Below are 21,196 nucleotides of genomic sequence, written 5' to 3' on the forward strand. Positions count from 1 at the left end.
GCAGCGGAGAAACGCCACCTTTGTCGTCTGTGTCTGTAGTCGCTGTGTCCATCCCCCGTATCCCTAGGGGGGGGCATGTGCGGAGGTTGATGCAGCGGTGTAGGGTGCCGTCTCCTCTTCTTTGTCAGATGGGCTGGCCTGGCGTCGCTGGGGCCAGAGGCGTTGTTGGCATCCTCTTCTGGATTTCCGACACCAAGGTGTGGAGGGTCGAGAGGATGTCCAGCGATAACTCCCCTGGAGGTGTCAGCGGAGTAGGTTTGCTGGGCCCAGCACCCTCGTCGTCTGCTGCATTTCTGGCTGTCATCGTCCTCCTCCCTCAGCGTTTCCGCCGTCGTAGTTTCCGACGTTGTCCGGAACTGTGTGAACAGACACCGGGTCCTCCTCATCCGAGGAAGAAATATCTGTGCGCTGAAACACTGTTGATGCCTCCTCTCCCCGCCCCCTTGTTTTACATCCTGAGGGGTCGGTCTCCAGTTTAGGGATGGCATCCTCTTCTCCAGCGTCTTCGACAGGCTTAGCTGTGGCCTCCCACCTTGGGGGAAGGGATACTCTAGGCTCCACCGGGGCACCCTGGACCAGGTCAGCCCCCTTTACCTTCGAGGGTGGCTGCCATCAGCTTGATAGTAAGAATGACTTCGCCTGGGCCTTCAGGGGCAGGTCGGACACCTTTGCCTGCGCCTTGGTCTCCTCCGGCTTCTCCCGCAGCTTCCCTGGGTTAGCCGACTTCCTCTTCGAGGAGGAGCTGGAGCGATGACTTTTGATGGAGGTAGACTGACCAGATGAGCGCGCCCTGCCCATCGCGGGACCCGCTTGCACGGGGGCCCCCGACGGAAACGGACTCGCTGTGCTTGGCCTTTTCTTGGGCCCCCCACGGATGGAGTGCCCTCAAAGGACTTAAAAGCAGGCTCCTCGGTCCAGAGAGTCCTGGCGCATGGGGTAGAGGCCTTGGCGTAGAGCCACACTGCCAACCTACTGTGGTGATCCTTGACGGTTCGCTTGGAAAAACCAAGGTAGATTTCACAATCCGCTTCCCTGTGGTATCTATGGAGACAGAGGCACTGGAGGGGTTTGTCCTCTACAAACACGTTTCTCAATCCAAAGCTGGAGCAGAGCTTAATGAGCGAGAGCCTCCCTCCATATCCTCCGGCATGGTCCGGCATGCGGTGTAGGCCCAAAGGCCTTCTGGAATCTTTGATGAAACTGACGATTCTTGCCCTTGAGGGGCGTTGAAAGACACTGATAAACGGATCCCTGCTTGCTGGTCAAAGGAGCGAAAGAGCACACAGGCTCAATTGACCAAAAATAGAGCTTTTTATAAAAAAAAGCATGAAAACATAGAAAAGCTCATGGAGCAAAACACGAGGACTCCCAACACTTGAACGTGTGGTAAAAAACTGAAGACGGCTGCCAGAGGAGGGGCTTAGGGAGAGGGCAGTCATTGGCTGGGGGCAGTATGACCCAGAGCTCAGTGTCTGGTTTAAAGGAGAAAGACAGTTTGTAAGGGAAAATGAAACTGTTTTCTTTTACTGAGGAATCCTGGCCTGACGACTGGGACTATTCATGAGCATGTGAATCCATGCCAGACCCCGTGCTGGAGAAGTACATTTTTCAGAAATAATCCTAAGATTCCAACCACTGTACACATTTTTTTTCCAATTGTGCTCACACACCAACCAATAGATATAAAAAACAGTTACCCCTATAGCTCCTGTTTTCAGTTTGAACTTCTTCCCCCCTTTCATTGCACCAAACAGGGGCAGCGATAATTTTTTAGGTTTTCCAGTGTTATCTCTGAAAGAAAGTAGTGAGAAAAACATAATTAAACTGCTTTACTTGAGGGCAAGAAGCACAAGGACTGGAGCTGCACAATAATGACCAATATATGATCGAGGGACAACATTTCTGCCAGTATCCTTTACATTGCTAAGGTTTTGGAAATCTGCAAGCTGGACAGAGGTTTCTCATACAAGTTTAGTTAGTGATGTTTTGCATACGTTACCTTTCAGTGTGGTTCCTGCATCCCCACAATTTTTCTGCACACCTCCATACCCATGCATCAGTCACTTTCAAATGGCTGCAGACATAACTACTCGCTACAGTTTCGCAGTTGACTTCTTATTTCCATCATAGTAGGTAGAGGTCGGTGGTAGGGCCTACTCCATGCAGGAGATTAACAAAAAGCTGTTCCCTAAACCTACAATGGTCTGGTTTGGGGGTCAACACAAAGTTGTGAAGGTTGTGGCAATAAAGCTCTATCTTCTAAAGGACCAACATCCCAGGTCTGTTACGCAAGCACTATGGAGCTGACATTTCTGAGCACACAATTCATGTTTTTGTCCATCAACAGGAAAAGAGGTTACTCTAGCTGCTATGGTCCATTTGAACATCTCCGAAATTTCCTATGGTTACTAAACATTGGAAATAGCCTTTCCCAAAAGTAGTAGAGTAGATTCTATGAGGGCATACAAATGTATTGTAAATACATACCTAAAACTGGGAATTCCACAGCCTGACTTTAATACCAATGCTATGAAAAGGCAGCTCAGCAGCTTTTAATGAACCCAGACCAGCATCAGGACCCCCTCTGCCCAGAGTTAATCGCATTAAAATAATAGAGCCAAAACCAATATAGCGAGCTGGTGGTCAAAAAAAGGAAGCAACTAAGACAGGAAAAAACATAAATAAGAAAAACAAATGGGAAAATCGAAGATCAAATATGACTAATCAAATTGAAGAAACAAAAAACTGTCTGACTGGGTGCAGGCAACAGCGAGAACAAGAACAAGGGGAAAGAAATGACACGCGACAACAAGAGACATGTGGACAATAATAAACAGTATAACCTTAAATCAACAGTGTCGCCTAATAAGTGGAGTGTCCGAAATAAAATGGATGACAATGCATTACTTACCGTAAAAGCATTTCTGATGGTTGTATCTGCTTAGATTCACATGCTGTGCATAGGTCCGACATCCAGTGGTCACTGCGGAGTATTGCATTTTGTTTTTCGTAGTCGAAAAGGGGACGTCGACAAGGCGTGTCTGTAACACTATCCCTATAGTGACGTGCGTTGTACCCACAATCCCTCACGCGTCGAGGTCCCTCTGTTTGTATTTTTCTGCCCTGAGGGAGCCTTATAGACGTGAGTGAGTACAGAAAAGAGAGATATAAAGGAAGTCTATGTTCCTTCCATCCGAGCGGGGAGGAAGGGTGGGCGCATGTGAATCTAAGCAGATACAACCATCAGAAATGCTTTTACGGTAAGTAATGCATTGTCTTCTGATGTTTGTTAATCTGCTTAGAATCACATGCTGTGCATAGACTAGCGAGCAGTACCCGGAGTTGGCGGTGGGTTATGAGAAGGAACAGTAGAGAAAAGATGTCTTAATACTGCCTGTCCCACCTGGGAGTCAGATCTAGAGTGTGCATCTAGACAGTAGTGTTTTGTAAAGGTGTGCACAGAACTCCAGGTAGCCGCTTTGCAGATGGACTCAAGGGGAACATTTGCAATGAATGCTATGGAAGCCCCAGTGCCTCGAGTGGAATGTGCTCTTGGCTTGAAGGGTAGTTCTCTCTTAGCAAGAGTGTAACAGAGAGTGATGCATTGAACAATCCATCTAGATATAGTGGATTTTGAGACCGCATCTCCTTCTCTTCCTGCTGCCACCGAGACAAAGAACTGATTAGTCTTTCTCAGTGGTCTGGTTCTTTCCATGTAGAACATGACAGCTCTGCGTACATCTAGTGTATGCAGACTTTTTTCTCCCGAGTTGGAAGGGTTTTGAAAGAACGTTGGTAGTTCTATAGTTTGGTTTACATGAAATTTCGAGATGAATTTAGGTGCAAACCTTGGGTGTGTGCGTAGAACCACTTTATTTTTGTGAACTGTTACAAAGGGGTCTAGTACAGAAAGAGCCTGTAGTTCACTTACTCTCCTAATGGAGGTGATAGCTATTAGGAAAGCAGTCTTAAGGGTGATATCTTTAAGAGTTGCCTTGTGCATGGGTTCGAAGGGAGGGCCCATGAGTCTGGAAAGTACCACATTTAAGTCCCATCCGGGAGCTGGGTTAGCTATCGGAGGGTGTATCCTTTTTACCCCCTCCATGTAGGCTTTGATAACTGGTATCTTCCACCACGACACTTTAAGTTGGGAAGTGGTGTATGCAGAAAGTGCCGCTAGGTGGACTTTAATGGAATTGAATACTAAACCTGAATCCAGTAAATGGGTCAAGTATAGAATAATGTCAGTAGGAGAGCAGTCAACTGGGTTGATGCTAGTACCTCTACACCAGATAACGAATCTTTTACATTTGCTAGAATAGCAGTGTCGAGTATTAGGTTTTCTGGCTTCCCTGAGGATGTCCATACATCTCTGTGGGAGTTGTAAATGTCCAAATTCTATGATTTCAGGAGCCAGGCTGCTAAGTTCATGGTCTGAGGGCATGGATGCAGTGTCCTGCCCTTGTCTTGTGACAGCATGTTGTACGGGCAGGGAAGTTTCACTGGGGGAGATAGGGACATCTCCATCAAGTGAGCGAACCAAGGTTGCCGTGCCCACATTGGGGCCACTAGTATCATAGTAACCTGCTCCTGGTGCATCTTGTGCACCACTTTGTTGAGAAGGGGAGTCGGGGGAAAGGCGTAAACAAATTTCCCTGACCATTGAATCAACAGACCGTTCCCCTTGGACTGGTTCTGGGGGTACCTGGAGGCGTAACTTTGGCATTGTGAGTTCTCCAGGGTTGCGAACAGGTCTATTTCCGGGAATCCCCATTGCGTGAAGATGTCTAAGACGATGTCTTCGTGCAATTGCCATTCGTACTCTTCGGGCAGGGGGAAGTCTCTGCTGAGTTTGTCTGCTAGCAGATTGAGTTCCCCTGGTACATGTTGTGCTAGTAGGAACATGTTGTGTTTGAGAGCCCACTTCCATATATTCTGGGACAGCTTGGACAGTCCTGGAGAGTGAGTGCCCCCTTGCTTGTTGAGGTAGTACATGGCTGTGGTGCTGTCTGTGAGGACCATCACTGTCTTTCCTTGTAAGTGTTCCTGAAAGGCTTTCAGTGCTTTGAACACCGCTAGTAGTTCCAGCAGGTTTATATGCTTGGATGCTAGACTCGGAGTCCACACTCCGTGTGCCGTTTGATGGGATAGGTGAGCCCCCCATCCTGTAAGGGATGCGTCTGTGGTTAGAGTGGCTTCCACTGCGGGTGTGGCAAAAGTTTTCCCTAATAACAGGTTTTCTTTTGTCCACCACCGTAGCGAGAGAACCAAGGCCTGCGAGACCACCACTAGATCGTCCCATTGTCCGCTGGCCTGACACCACTGGCTGTAGAGCCACTCTTGCATTGGGCGCATGCGCAGGCGCGCGTGAGGTACCAAATAAATACATGACGCCATCATCCCTAGCAAGCGCATTGCTTTGCGTACCGTCACCTCTCGGCCTGCTACATAATGGGGAATTTGAAACAGCATGTTTTGGACCCTCTCGTTGGAGGGGAATACGAGGCCGTCCCTTGTTTGAATTAGAGCCCCTAGGAATTGTTTTGTTTGGCTGGGGTCTAAGCTGGACTTCTTTTCGTTGATGGAGAAGCCCAGTTGGGACAAAAGGTCTACGGTCTTTTGGGTATTGGAGAAGCATGTTTCGTAAGAATCCCCTGTTATGAGCCAGTCGTCGAGGTAAGGGTATACCGGGATGGATAATCTGCGCAGGTGGGCCGCTGCCACTGCCAGTACTTTCGTGAATACCCTTGGTGCAGATGCTATCCCGAAGGGTAGTACTCTGAACTGGTAGTGTTTGTCCTCTATTTTGAACCTGAGGTATTTTCTGTGCGATGTCAACATTAAAATATGAAAGTATGCATCTTTCATGTCCAGTGTTGTCATGTAATCCCCTTGTGATAACAGTGGGATTACCTCCTGTAAGGTCACCATACGAAACTTTTGGGGTTTGACAAATATGTTCGCTGGGCGCAGATCTAATACAGGGCGCATGGTTAAGTCCTTTTTGGGTACAAGGAAGTACACTGAATAAATACCTTCTGTTACCTGTGATAGGGGGACGGGCTCTATAGCTTCTTTCTTTAGTAGTTCTTCCACTTCTTGAAGAAGAATGGAGAGGTGTTGCGGTGTCATGCGCCGGTTCCGTGGGGGTTTGTACTTCGGGGAACCGTTGAACTCGATGCAGTATCCGTGGGCTATGGTGGATAATACCCAACGGTCTGACGTGATTCCCTCCCATGCTGAAAGGAACGATGTTAGCCGGCCCCCGACCGGTGATGCATGGGAGGGGACCCGAATTTTCGGGTCATTTGCTGGTATTGGGCGTGGAACCTCTGGGGCTGGAGCCACGACCTCTTCCTTTGCCACGGCGTTGGCCTCTTTGACTGAACTGGGTGTTACCCTGGTTGGTGGGCCAGTTGGAGCCAGAGTAATATTGTTGTTGTTGGTTCTGCTGCTGTCTTTGGCCACGAAAGGAGCGTTTATTACCATAGCCTCGCCTGTTAGGGGGCCTAGAAATTTGATCAAGAGTTTTGATGGTATCAAACTCTTTTTTAGCATGTTCTAGGGCCTCATCTACTGCTTTCCCAAACAGATGCGTCTGTTCAATGGGTTTATTTATGAGGGAGGCTTGGGTTTCGGGCTTAAAACCTGAATTGCGTAGCCAAACGTGGCGCTTGAGAAGTATTCCCTGCACTAGGGAGCGGCCAGCCGTCTCAGCGGCATCTAGGGAGTTTTTAACGATGCCCTGGTTTACCAGTGTGCCCTCTGATATTATAGCTAGCAGGCGAGAACGCAGAGGTTCAGGTGCTTCCTCTGCTTCGCTGCGCAGCTTGTTCCACTGTGCATCTGCGTAGCTAGCTAAAAGTGAGTTGTTATTAGCAATTCTAGTGGAGAAGGCGGCGGAGGTCGTGATTCTCTTCCCCAGTGCGTAGAGTTTTTTGCCTTCTTTGTCTGGAGGTGCTTCACTAGTGGATAGTGGCACCCCTGCTCTTTTTCTTGTGTTGGTAACCACAAGGGAGTCCGGAATAGAGTGTCCTCTGATGTATAAAGGGTCAGAGGATGAAGGGCTGAAGAGCTTTTCTATTCTAGGGTTGACCCCTCTTACTAGAGCTGGGTTAGTAAGGGAAGGAGAAATTCTTCTTTTAATAGAAGCCAGGAGAGGAATAGATTGGCTAACAGGGGCTTTTTCTTTGATGACTTTTTCTACAAAGTCGATGTCTGGAAGAGTTTCCCCTGTATCAATCTCAAAATGCGCTGCTGCCTTGCGCAATAGTGCATTGAGGGAAGGTTGGTCATCTATGGGAGAGGAGTTCCCATGTGAATCCTTGAGAGGAGAAGGGAGAAAGGCATCAGGGTCTGAATGTACTGATGGGGATTGCCAAGGCTGCACTGACGGTGAATGCCAGGGCTGCGAGGTAGCTGTATCCTCTTCAAACCCTGTAGGAGTGGTGTAAGGATCTTCTTCGAAGCCCTCTTCCTCAAGTTCTACCTCTTCTTCTCCACCCAAACACTCCTCATCTTCTTGGAGGTATTGCTCCTCCTCAGTGAGGTCAACCAGCCTAGGAATCTTGACTCTAGGGTCATCCTGTGGCCATTCTCTTTGTCTTTTGTGAGTGGGTGGGTCTTGGTTTCCTAGAAACCTTTCCATTTTCTCCATGCAAGAATGGAGTCTTTCAAGGGTCTCATGGGGTACCCCTGAATAGTCTAGAGGGGGAAAATTAGTGTTTTCGCCTTCGAATCGTTTCGAACGCTCCCACAGCGTCGACGAGAGGTTCCCGTCTCCTTCTGAAAAGCCTTCAGGTAGTTCGGAAGCGTCCTTAGGAGAAAGGGGCAGTTCCTGGCTACTTTTGTGTTTTTTCGACGCGGTATTCGACGTTTGTTTCGTCGTCCGCGTACGTTCGTCTTCGGCGACAATTCTCGCTAGGCTCTCGGCCACGATTTTGTCCGTCGAGGGCTTTGGTGTCGACGTTGTGTGCGTTGCGCGTTGTACCTCGACGGTCGCTCTATGGAGCGTTGCGTCGGATGTTTTTGGGGTAGCGCCCGTGTTAGATGGAAGCCCAATCGCTGGTCGCGGCTGCGTTTGCGGGTGGGGCTTGTGACCTTTACGGTCTGCGGTAGACGCCGGAGTGCCCTGCGTCCCCTTCGGCGCTGATGGATCCTTCGTTCTCGACGAAGAAGAGCCGTGGGTAGTGTGTTTAGCCTTATGGGGTTTGTGTGCGTCCTTGTCGCCGGGGTGTTCATCCCCATAAGCAGGGCGTGAGCCGAGCCCGTCGGGGCCGGGGACGGACGACGACGACGAGCGTGAGCGCTCCTTCTGGGGGTTCATGACTTCCGTAACGGACGTCGAGTTATCGCACTCCTCGTCACTTTCAGTAACAGCGGCAGCGGGTGAGGAAACTGACTTCGACATCGCGTAGTCTGCCCACCTCTTAACCCTACGTTCTTTAAGAGTCCTGGGTTTTAAGAGCTTGCAGGCTGCGCAGCTGTTCTCTATGTGATCGAGGGGTAAGCAACGATTACAGAGCTTGTGCTTATCTTTCCAAGTATATTTGCCCCTGCAGCGTGGGCAAAACTTAAATGGTGTCCTCTCCATAGCTGAGGCAATAATAGCTGGCGATAACAACCCCAAGGGAAAGAAAAGGGAGAAAGAAAGACATTCTCAAAGAGAAGAGACAAAGTTCTAACCCCCACTCTCCCTACTGTAAGTTGGCCGTCGAGGCCAGGCCACGTGTTCGGCAGCGCCGAAGGATCTCCTCCGCTCTTCCTCTCCGTCGAAAATAGTTCGGCGGAGAAACAGCTTCACAGCTAACGTCGAGGGGGAGGGATCGTTACCAGTATATTAAGTTATGACAAAAGGACCGAGGTCCGTGGTAAGTATAGCAATGTCTCTCTAGGAGCTCCGCGAAAGGCGACCAGAAACTGGGCGGAAAAAAACAATCTGAGGGACCTCGACGCGTGAGGGATTGTGGGTACAACGCACGTCACTATAGGGATAGTGTTACAGACACGCCTTGTCGACGTCCCCTTTTCGACTACGAAAAACAAAATGCAATACTCCGCAGTGACCACTGGATGTCGGACCTATGCACAGCATGTGATTCTAAGCAGATTAACAAACATCAGAAAAAACATTATTCTAAAGTGTTTGGCAGTACAGATAAGGTAGACCCAGATCCAAAGCCCAACATAAATGGAAAAATGGAGGAGGGGCGAATTGAAAGATTGATAAAAAGACTGAAAAATTCCTCTGCTGCAGGAGCTAACGGGCTAACAAACCTAGAACTAAAAAAAGACCTGGAAAAGTGGAGTGGGCTTCTCCAATCACATTAATATTTAAGAACACAGAAAACAGAAGATTAATACCAGCATCCTGGACCTCAAGCATCACAGATCCAATTTTCAAAAAGGCAAACGAGATGACCAACTATCGGCCGATAGCGTTGCTTGACGTCATTGGAAAGATGTTTGGTTCGAATTTGCAGATTAGCTTGACGAAGTGGGCAGAAGAAAAACAGATTTATAGACCCCCGGCAAACCAGATTTACGAAGGGCAATGGGACAGAGCTAAATCTATTCATCTTATCTCTACTAAAGCTAAATTCCATCCAAGCAAAAAGCAAACTATATCTAACCTTCATAGATCTAAGGCAAGCATTTGATGGGGTGAACCGACAAACTATGGATGAAACTTCAGAGCTGGAAGTGCCCCGATGAGATCCTGCAACCAATTAAAGCCCTTCATGAAAACACAACGAGAGTAAGAATAAATAAAGAAGGAAGGCTCTCTGCTGCTATTACCACTAAAAGAGGTGTAAAGCAACGCTGCCCACTTGTGGCCACCCTCTTCAAATGTATATCGGCGACCTTCCAGAGGCCCAGAGACAAACAAATCACCAACCCCCGAAAAAACTGCGAGATCTCAGCTATATGCTATGCGGACGATTTAGTCCTAGTAAATCAGACACAAATTGGGCTACCACACCTATTGGATAAACTTCAGGACTACATGCAACTCAATGATCTCATAATAAACACCATCAAATCCAAAATCATAACAATAGGCGAACATCATAAGGCAAATGCAAAGTCCTTTAGCTGTAAAATCGGGAGCTATAATGAATGGAAAATTCGGGAAATTCTCAGTAGTCCCAATGCGGTCCTTCTATATTCAGAAAGTGACGCCCATCATCACGTATGGAGGGGAAGCAGGCCTGAATCTGTCATGGAAAATCTGGACAAGAATAGAGAGCTTATTTTGGAAACCTATTCTGAAACTACCAAGATGCCTCCCAATAGCTGCTGTTAGAGCCAAGTTAGGCTTACAATCTCAACACTCAGTAATAAGATGGAAATCACTCACCTTATTGAAGAAAACCTCACTATCTGAACCGGTGACAGGCTACAAGATGAAAAGCAGCCAAGTGGAAAGGAAACAGTGCTGTATTATTAAACAGCAGGAAGGAAAATGGAGTCTACATCTAGAGCAGCTGGAATCATCAATGGAAGAAGTACTCATGAACCCAGAGATGGTAAAGGAAAAACTAAAAAGAGATGATTGAATAAGCACTTTAGCAGCAAAGCTTGCTTATAAATAGCAAGAAAGCGGGGAATGAGCATCAGAAAAGGGACAGTATGCTGCAATATTTAATGACATTTCCCAGCAAATACCATCGGGAGAGAGTGATGCAGAAAAGGCTAAATGCATTTCCAAACAGTGAGTCTAAGCATACAAGATGTCAACGAGGAGTGAACAACAGGCAATGTAGATTCTGCCAAAAACAGGGAACTCTGGAAACTTTAAGGCATCTGTGATTTGAATGTATAGCAGTAACAGCAGAAAGGGCACGATTTCTAAACAGATATCTAGAACAATTTCAAACCAAGATGAACAATGATTGGTGGACCGAATTCAAACAGGGAAGAAATGCACGATTTGTATGTGCAGGAATAAGCCAGCTAGAAAAATAACAATGATAAAGAATACTCAAGAGGAATAATACTCTAAGGAACTAAAGGAAATAAAAGGTTGACTGAGTAGAATGGCCTGTAATCAGCTTGAAAGGAGATCGTTTTTAACAAGGAACTGACAAGACATTAGATGAATAATGATTGTGAAGTGATGTAAATTGGAAATGTGTAAAACGTTTTTTTTATTACACTAAATCACAAAAAATGTTTTTAAAAATTAAAACAATAAAACCACAGACTCCTAATAGAATTGTAGAATTTCATTGTATATCACTACCATTAAACATTCCCTTCTGGACAAAGAATCAAACCTAAAACTAATATTACAGCACATTTCCAAATACACTACCATAATGAAACTCTAAAACCGAACAACAAAACTAAAAAAAATCACTATAAAATAAAACAAAATAAATGCAAGAGCTGCATGAAACATGTCATGAGCATTTAATATCATTCAATTTGGAGGTCAAGGTAATGCATATGATAATTTGCCAACAATGATTTATGGTATTATCTTCAAAGGGTAAAGACCCTAACTCTGGGCTAAGCTTAGACTGTCTCTCCAAGGCCAATAAAGAATTACTACATTGTTGAGTTTACATTGTAACATTCAAGTTTCAGAAGCAATATCAGCAAGAACTAAACTGAATAAGATCAAAAGGAAAAGAGGGCACAAAGTTAATGAAAACAGTTTTTAATGAATATCGTATACAGCTTTTTCCTGATACTGCGTAAGACAGACAAATACCTGATTGAGCAAAGACTACCTGAATCGTCCCTGCTCCTACTTACTGCGGTTTCAGCTCTGGCAGCGCTGTTGGCTTCACTATCTTGATCAGCACCTCCAGTCTACGCTGCTCTTTCTTCAGCTGCAAGGACTGCAGGTTCAGCTTCTTCCGTGTCACAGTGTCGAGAGCATCACCTGACCTTATTTCCTTCATGAACGCATCCAGTGAATCCTGGGCGGTAGCCTCGGACTGACCTGCAGATGAAACATCACTAGTCACATGATAGTGCTGGTTTAGCATTCACCATAGTAACAACTGTATTCCGAGTCCTTTGGTCACCTTTCATCTATACTTATGGGATGTCGACCCCAGTGTGAGATGGGAACAGATTTTTTTCAAAGCCAATTTAAAAAGAAAAGCTTGGCCAATGATTTGTCAATGAACGGGCCTTGCTCTGCCCCTGCAGATCCAGCCTTCGCCTGTCAGGCCTTTTCCATCCGCCCAGGCAGGAACAAACGGATATCTGTTTTAGCAGGGTTGTGGGATATTCACAAGGAGGAAAGGAGACTATAGACTGAGTACAGTAGTCTTTTTGGTGATATTATTCAGACACAACTAATTCGCCCCCCCCGTCAAATGCTTCACTCATACGCCCTCCACGCCTGCATACTATTACATCACTACCCTACTCTCAGTATATCTTAAACTACCTGGAGCCAACAAGAAGAGATGAACTCCTTACATCGCCCGCTTAGAATAACCTGGCGTGTCACCCTTCTATTCTCCTCCCCAAATATAGCATCCTCCTGCTCAGGAAGTTTGACCAGTCATTCACAGGCCATTACAAGAAAGATCCCTCCCTTCCGGTTCGATGTGATGTTATCGAATACACTTTTACGGAATCAAGTTTTACTGCCCATAAAACCCCTACCCCCTTTTCCCTACATTTTTAACCCCTCCACCACTTTTAACCCCTTGCCCCCACCCCATATCCATTTATTTTTTGGTATATTTTCGGTAGAATTTGATTCAGTATTTTATTTTCGGTAATATCACTGGATACCCTCCCTTCAACCATTCGCTTTCCGTACCTAAAAATCAAAGGTCCCAAATCACATTCTTCCATCCAAAGAGTTTACCTGAACAACCACCAAAATACACCCACACACAACTCCCCATCTCACACCACTGCATCGGCCCGACAGAAATAAACTAACCTCTCATAAACCTATTCGCGCACTTAGAATCATTAAGAAACACATGGCAGAGCTCTTGCAAGGTTGATGTAAACCCACCCCTCTCTCTCCCATAACACCATTCCCTTCTCATCGAACAGAAACACTTGTGATGACATGTCCTCTTTGGATGCTCTCCAAACATGTTTTCTCATGGGCTGAGACAACAGACCACCACTCTAGCCATTCTACATGATCTAGATAACTCCTCTCTACTCCCCCCCAATCAATTCACGTCTACCACTTCCCCCTAGACATTACATAGCCAGCAACCATACAGCTCAGCGGAAACCCAAACCCCAGCCTTATTTCATGCAGATAACCCCTCTTGCACAGCATACACTAAATTTACTGATAACCAGGAAATTAGCACACCATATGGCCCATCCTCACCACTGGCATTAGCCTCTACCACTTCCTACAAGCGCACACCCAACGCTCGAACGCCCTCATTCGACACAACCTGCCAAGACATCACCTCATCCTCCCCTACCTCTGATAATACAGAGGCCCACACCTGTATCCTCCACAATGTGCAATCCCTGTGCAAACACAGACTCACGATACATAATCTCATCACAGATCGTAAGCCATTTCTCCCATTTATCACTGGAACATGGCTCAAAGAAGAACATTCCCCAACTATAAAAGAAGCTATCGCCACAGGCTACAAAATAATACTTCCGAACAGAGACGGAAGAGCGGGAGGAATTGCACTCATCTGCAAGGACTGTACAAATCACTCATCTTCCAGAACTCAAAGCACCCCTATGTGAATCTCTGCTCATTAAATGGATCATCTCTCACTACTTTTACATCACCTTTCTTCTCATATATAGACTTTCAGGATACAATGCCAAATTTGGAGTTAAAACTTGCTGACTTAATTTCTAGCTCTGTTTGGATACCACAATCTATGCATTCTAGGGGATTTCAATATCTGGCTAGAATTACTCTCAAATAGGCTCTGTAAAACCCTAATCCCAAACCTTGAAGGATTATACCTCCATATGCACAGCCACAATGTAACAGCTGACCACACATTGGATGCCATCTTTGCTCTTCTAAACTCTTAAGGCCTTGCCTTCTTTATAGATGCCATGGGTTGATCACTCGGCACTATTTTCCGTTGAGCTTTTACCAATAAAGCCTGGGCATTCTTTACCAGGGGCAAATGCCCCATACAGAAAATAAAAAGGAACTAAACTGGAAAACCAGTGTGTTCTTTTACTGTTGAAGAACAAACCCACCACTTCTGCTATCTGAAACCCATTAACAGCTGCAAAGGCACTTAAAAACTGGCTGACGAAAGCACTTGACGTCACAGCACCCATGAAACAAGGCAAAAAACCTAGTCCACGAACAAGCTTAGAAGGTTCTCTGACCACCTAAAAAAAAAAAAAAAAAAAAAAAGTTAATCGACTCACTGTTTCAGACCTGGAGAAACAATCACAGACTGAGCAACTAACTGGCTATCATTTTGGAGATACGAAAAGCCAAATCAAAATACTACTCTCATAGGGTTCTTAATTTCACAAACCCTCAGAAGCTTTTCAAAATGATCTCAGAATTCAGATGTCCTACTGCCCAGTCAACTGCTGTAACCCCATCACAAGAACTCTGCAACTCTCCCTCAGACCACTTTTACAACGAAATCCTTATGCTAGACTCGAAGCAAAAATCACCTCCGATGGTGCCACCATATCCCCATAATTTCCCCTTTACTCACCCTATCCTAGCCTCAGCAACTTGTTCCTCTCCTTCGCACCTCTCTGAATACCAGAATTAAGGTCTCATCACTAAGAGCACCATGTCCGGCTCACCAGCAGACCACTTGCCCACCTGCTGTGATCAAAGCACTTTTCGTTGCCCATGAATTGGCTGAAGTTGCCAGAACTCTCATTAACCACTCCTTTACGACAGGGTTAGTCCCCCAGATTTCAAATGAGCTTACTGTAAACCTTTACTTAAAATTCCAACAACTACTGAGCCATTTCCAATTGTTGTTTCTTAGCTAAACTGGCAAATAAAGCAGCTAACAATCAGCTTATGAAATTAGTTGAATGCCAAGACATCTTGGACCCTGTACAAGTGGATTTCAGACCTGCTCATAGTACAGAATCACTTCTCCTCTCTATCTGGAACGAGATGTAATTTAGCAGAGACTGTAACAAGGCCTGAGCCATTATACTCCTGGATTTATCGGCAGCCTTTGACCTGGTTCAAATGAACATCCACTGACAGCGCCTATTGGGATTAGAGCTCTCAAATGGCTTTTCTCACTGACCAATACCACTGCATCTATAGCATCCCTTTCCACACAGAGTTCAAAAATATTTCCTTTTGGTGCCTCATTATCTCCCCTACTCTTCAATCAAAATCTCCTAATCTCTAATCTCTCCTGCTATAATCTCTAATCTCCTCCTGCTAATCTCCTAATCTCTCCTGCTATAAATGTGCAGACAATACACAACTCATCCACACAATACAGAACAATTCTACCCCACAGATTGATATCCCAGAATGCATTTAAAAGAATTTACACTTGGATGGCACATAACCATCTCCTACTGAACCCAGAAAAAATGGAAATGCTTACAGCTGGGAACGTATCACTGAAACCGTTTCTCCTACAACAAACAGAACTAACTGTTCCAGCTCCAATTCCCAGACGATCAAAAATCTAGGAGTGACCCCGGATGCCAACCTCTCGCTAGAACCTCATATCGCCTCCGTCGCCCGACAAGCTTTCACTCACCTGAAAGCCCTCACAAAGATCCTCCCATTTCTAGCTTTTCCCCAAAAATGCACAGCTATTAAATCAATAGTAATCCCTAGTCACTAGCGTAGACTAGACTACATGAATAGCCTTTACCTAGGTGCCCAAGCATACCTCATTATCAGATTTAAGAGAGTTCCAGAATGAATATCCGCCTGGGATACAGAGATCTCAACAGCACTGCAGTCCCTACACTAGCTACCGGTAGTTAGTAAAATGATATTCATAACCCTGCACATAACATTCAAAGCAATTCAAGGAAAAGTGCCCACATTTATTCAAGCAAATATCATCCAATATACTCCCAATTGAAAACTCTGATCAGCCTTATGCATGACTTTGGTGGTGATCTATTCCAAGAGGAAATTGGGAGGCTCCTCCTTTTCAATTCTCATGCCACAACTCTGCAACACTCTCCCCACAGAGATTAGAACCATACAGCACTACCCCCAATTTACAAGAGCAGTCAATTCATGGCTTTTCACCGACTACGCTTTTGACTAATTTCCAACCACTTGATAGCAGTCAAAGGACCCACAAAAGCCAATCACTCATATCCAACTTGCATAAATACTCCATAAGTGCAAAATATGCGTCATTCTCACTCTACAGCACCTACACCCTAACTGCTTCTTTCACTATCCTTTGTAGGCAGTTCTATTTCTCACAATCAATGGGTCGTAGTTTTCCTTGGATACCTAGCGCTTTATATATTTAACTTCATGTTGCGCGTGTATTCTACAATTCCGATGATCATTAAGCTTTGCCAAGATTATATTTCACTATCATATTTGCTGTATCCCGCCCAGACTCATTTAATTCCAGAATGTATGACTCCCAAACTCACCCCAACCGTATGCATAGGTAGCCGAGTCACCCCGTTCAAATAAAGTTTACTGCTTCACCCTAAATTGCACGCTGTGTATTCTTGCTTAATATAACGGATTTCTGCACAATAATTTATATTATCACTATATGACATCCAACACCTTATAGCACCATCTCTGAAGGATTATTCAATATAATTAAGGACCTGAACCCTTAAAGTAGAATTCTACTTAGAATAGACATTTTCTTTACAAGACTTGAGGCCTTTGTTTTTGGCTGGGAATCCCTTGTTGGACCATACTGTGGCCATGGTTCTTGGTGACCCAACTCTCTGCTTGTCCTCTACACCGAGGGACATACCATCCTTGCTCTTCATCTTGCTGACAGTTTTTGATCTTTCAGTTGTGTTCTGGATAATGAGCACACGCCTCATCACTCCAATTTCTCTGCCTGAAAGTGTAATGACCTTTTGAGTTGCTTCTTGACCTTCAAGTAACTCCCTACGCCTGCTTGATATATCTGTGTGGATTTCGCACAATAGGCATGTTCCCTCCCAGGCTTTCCCCTCAGGGACCCAAACATACCTCTGTTTATAGTTCCCCCTACACCATAGGATAAACTCATTCAGTCCCTGCCGCAAGATGCTATCGGAGTATTGCTTCAAGTGGGGGAGATTAGTTTGTCATTTTGCCCTTTTGCGTCCTCCAACCTTTCATTCAGCATACAGCCAACTCTTGGCTCTAACACCTCAACCAGCTGGCTCAGCATCAACAGATCTCTGGAGGACTCCTCATAAGGGACACACTACAAATATATGGTCTCTAAGCTTTGACAACATCCAGAAACTATTGAGCACATCTCACGACCATCACACAAACACATCCATAATCTTACTTAAAATTAAACCTACAACACTTTGCAATCCTAACTAGGAAGATCATTTATTTGTCTGTTTTAGACAGCTTCCAATTTTTTTCATGACCGTTTTGATCTAAACCTATACTACGCTACATGTATCCCAGCTAATGCTACCACTCAATCCTCCTGTTATCTTCCCATTTTCTTCATCATCTTTGTCTTCTGTTCTTTCTCTGACGTCCTCCTGCTGTGCCAATTGCTGCTTCCCTTTATCCCCATTTAAATCACACCCCACAGTTCACGGGCTGGTTTACACCCTGGGTGGTGGGTGGGGAGGGGTGGAGGGGTCATAGTTACCCCACACGGACAACGTTTCGGGACTTTAAAACCACTATGGTGTTGATGTGCACAGAATAAAATCTCATTAGCATAACACTTCCCTTCTTCAAAGTCAGATCCCCTTTCCTCCTTACATATGAGAGAGTACAAAGTTTTTAGGTCAGAAAATAGTTTGTGACTTTCCTTTTGTGAAGTCAATCAATTCCTATGCCTTTTTGCACTGTGCCTTTGCTGTAAAAGAGGCTTCTGTAGAAATCACTTCGCAGTTGCAACTCATTTATGGTGTGGCGACTTTGGTGGCCCCTACAGCTACATGGGCAGGGGTGGCTCCTTGAGCCCCCTATTCCACTGCTGGGTGAGTGTTCTCACCCAGAAAGCATGTGTAGGTTGGTGGCTGCTACATTTTTATTTTTGGCACACCTTCATGTAGCCTTTTTACCACATTGGTAGCCAAACGCTCCTATATGGTTGTATTGGGGCTACCAATGCACTTGAAAAATCCTACTCCCCAGCCATTTTGTTTTGTGGCTTTGCTTTGTTTGGATCAAGAGAAATAGCTGTTCTGTCTGTCAAGGCCCTGCTGTGTATGTGAGTGTGTAGCATCCAGTTCAGACTGTATGTGGGTATCCAAGACATCAGACTACACATCCCTAATGTAAATGCCTGAGAAAGAAGCTTGTTTGGTGCGTCCCGATATGATGGTCGTCAAAAATATTTAATGAGGCATGGATGCCGATTAGAGGGCTGGGGAGGGTCTCTGTGTTTATTTTTCTGTGTGAATCCCGATCCATTGTTTCATATCCTACCTGGAACCACATCCTTGTTGCTAGTAGGAACAATGCTGCCCTGTCCTCTCTGTCCAGAGGAATCCGATCCTAGCTTTTCCTCACTCTGATCTGGCTGCAACAGCTGTATCCTCCTTTGATGCAGTCGTGTCTGCATCATGAATGGCTCCTGCCTCATGTGTCTACACCTGGGATCTGGGTGCCATGCTGCTCCACAAATCCTTGCACTCTACTGTTGGATATCTAGATTCACACCACTACAGCCTGTCTTTGTCAGAGAACCGTCTTGAGGGATCCTTCATCCCTCCCTTAATCAGCTTTGACATGCTTGACGGTCGTCTTTGGATTTCTTGGGGCTGCAGCTGCTTTAACCCCACTCGGGAAAGGAGGTTTTCAGTCCAGGCAATCTCAGGGTGGCACAAGGAGTCTGGTGACTCATATGAACCCGCTGGTTCAAGAGGCGCAATCACCTAAAGAAGTTTTTTTTTTCTGGTTGATAGGGGAAGAGTGCTTTGCCTTCAAGTTTCTGCACAGCCCTCAACATCCCAATTGAGTCTCTAAGCTTATTCAGAGTCAGGTTGAGTGGGTCAACTAAAGAATGGTTGCCATGCAGATACACACATTTTCCAATGACTTGCAGTACAGCATTGTTAGGAAAGATTTTCCAATTGCTACTTTCTTACCATGGACTTCCATGGGACACCATACCTTTTGCTTTGTTTTGATGGTGGACATATCTCTTGAGGCAAGCAAAGCCTTTCTGCTTTATTTTCCTGGTCTTTTTGCTCATACCTGTGGGGAAAATGGGGAAACTGATCCTTTCCCAAGACTAACAGTACTGGGAAACTGTCTCACTGTGGAAGTCTTGCATTTTCACAACTGCACACATCAAAGTGAAGTGCGGTTAGGACACTTTGTATTGTTAGGTTTTCTTTTGTGGCTTTTTTGTTACAAAATGCAATATGTTCAGGATGGGCTGACGGCAGCAGATCTTTTTCTACCGGGTTTTGAACTTTTTACACATGATTTGTTGCAATTACCGCAAATGGCTACCAAGAGTGGCTAGCCCTCTAAGATGACCGTGCCAAACTTTGCCTGTCATTTGGCAATATAGTTCTTTGTCCTTCTTTATGCCCACTCTGGTCTGGAATTGGCAAATATTGCATCGTGTTTTGCTGGGAAAGCTCCTGCTTTCCTGGGCAAAGTGGCAGCCTGTGTGTGTGGCCAGGTGTGGGGGCTGGTTCCAATCCACATTCAACCCCTGAGTTTCTGTTGCTGGGCAGGTGTTGTGGCTTGAATGTTGGATATCCTTACCATTGGTAGACCTGGGACAGCTTTCAGTCCAGATCTTGGATAAAAGGAGGACTCCTGCAGTCATTTGACAGAGCCACGTTGGCGCCAAGACCCCTGGAGGATGATCTTTGCAGCTGACCAGTATTAAATCCAGTGAAGGCCTGGTGAACCTCTGCTCCTCTGCCTGATCACAAGAAGACCATTGTCAGTGGTTAGACCCCTTGACCAATGGAACAACCAGTCTTAACCTCTGCTCGAGGATCCATGCCTTCGGAGGTGTCCCAGGACACTGGATGGACTGACCAGCTCTCCCCTGGGCACCTCGCTACAGCTGTCGCTCAGAGTGCATACTTGTCTTTAAACAATGGAGAGGGGGCACGTCAAGTCAAGATCCTGAATAGAGTGTTTTGGACACCGGTCCGAATGCATAAGCAAGGTTTGATTATGACAGACATTTGTTGGGGGTGTTGTGGTCCACGCTCGAGGTAAAATGGAACACATGTTCTGGGAATGGTTCAAGGTGAGAGATTTCTGGAGTGGAATTAGCGGTTTGATGAACAAGTGTTGAAGGAAGATCTGGATTTTGACTGAGACACTGATCCTGGGTGAAACCACGATATTGGACTTAAGCCATCAGCAAATAACCTGGATTTTAAAAGGGGCTTTAGTGGCGGAAAAACTACTCTTTCGAAATTGGAACTCAGCAAGTTTTCTGACATGGAAGAATTAGGTGGAAGAAATGTACAAAACTTGCAATATTGAAAGGGTGTTTCCATCAATGCAAAAGAAAGAATTCCTGTTTCACAGAATTTGGGGGACCTTCTTGAGTTTGGATCTGGACTCAGCATATGTTCAAATAAGAAGTTTGCAGCTAAGATAAGTAACTTTTTCTGATATTCCGTATTAGTGCAAATTGATTGTGTATGTATATATTCACATTGAGTATTGATATTTGATTAATGTGAATTTGCAATCTGAATAATATTATTGTTTGGGGTTTTTTTTCTTCTCCAACCTCCTCCCACCCTTCCCTCAATAATGGAAATGGTCATTACATTGTAGTTGGTTATGGTGCGTGGGTCTAGGGTCGATACATTGTCATAATATTGGCGGGATCTAAGTTGTAAGTTATTGGGGTTTTTCTCTACCTGTTTGTTGTAAATGTTGAATAAATTGGTTTAAAAAAAAAAAGAAAAACACAGAGTGCATACTTGGAACTTGGAGGATCTTCAACGATGCTACAAAACACCTACTCTTGCTTTTACAGCCCTCTAGTCCCAATGGAGACCAAGCGTACCTGCTCCTTTGTTCGTCCATTGAAGATCACCTGTCGCTGCCTGATCGCACTGACACCTTTTGCAACCAGTCTTCATTTCCTAG

At 45.4% G+C, this 21,196-nt stretch overlaps 1 protein-coding gene across 2 annotated transcripts in view; it reads right to left on the bottom strand.

Moving 5' to 3' along the window:
- The window catches only part of SLC4A1AP (solute carrier family 4 member 1 adaptor protein), a 363,679-nt gene that overhangs the window by 171,401 nt on the left and 171,082 nt on the right, over positions 1-21,196 (bottom strand). For both annotated transcript variants that reach the window (XM_069608736.1, XM_069608735.1), the window contains exons 8-9: positions 11,764-11,953; positions 1,698-1,791 (exon numbers count right to left, since the gene is read on the bottom strand). In XM_069608736.1, the coding sequence (XP_069464837.1) occupies positions 1,698-1,791; positions 11,764-11,953 (284 nt within the window). The remainder of the gene's footprint in view (positions 1-1,697; positions 1,792-11,763; positions 11,954-21,196) is intronic.

Source organism: Ambystoma mexicanum, chromosome 4q, assembly GCF_040938575.1.
Source record: "Ambystoma mexicanum isolate Mex_15411 chromosome 4q, UKY_AmexF1_1, whole genome shotgun sequence".
NCBI classification, from domain to species: Eukaryota; Metazoa; Chordata; class Amphibia; order Caudata; family Ambystomatidae; genus Ambystoma; species Ambystoma mexicanum.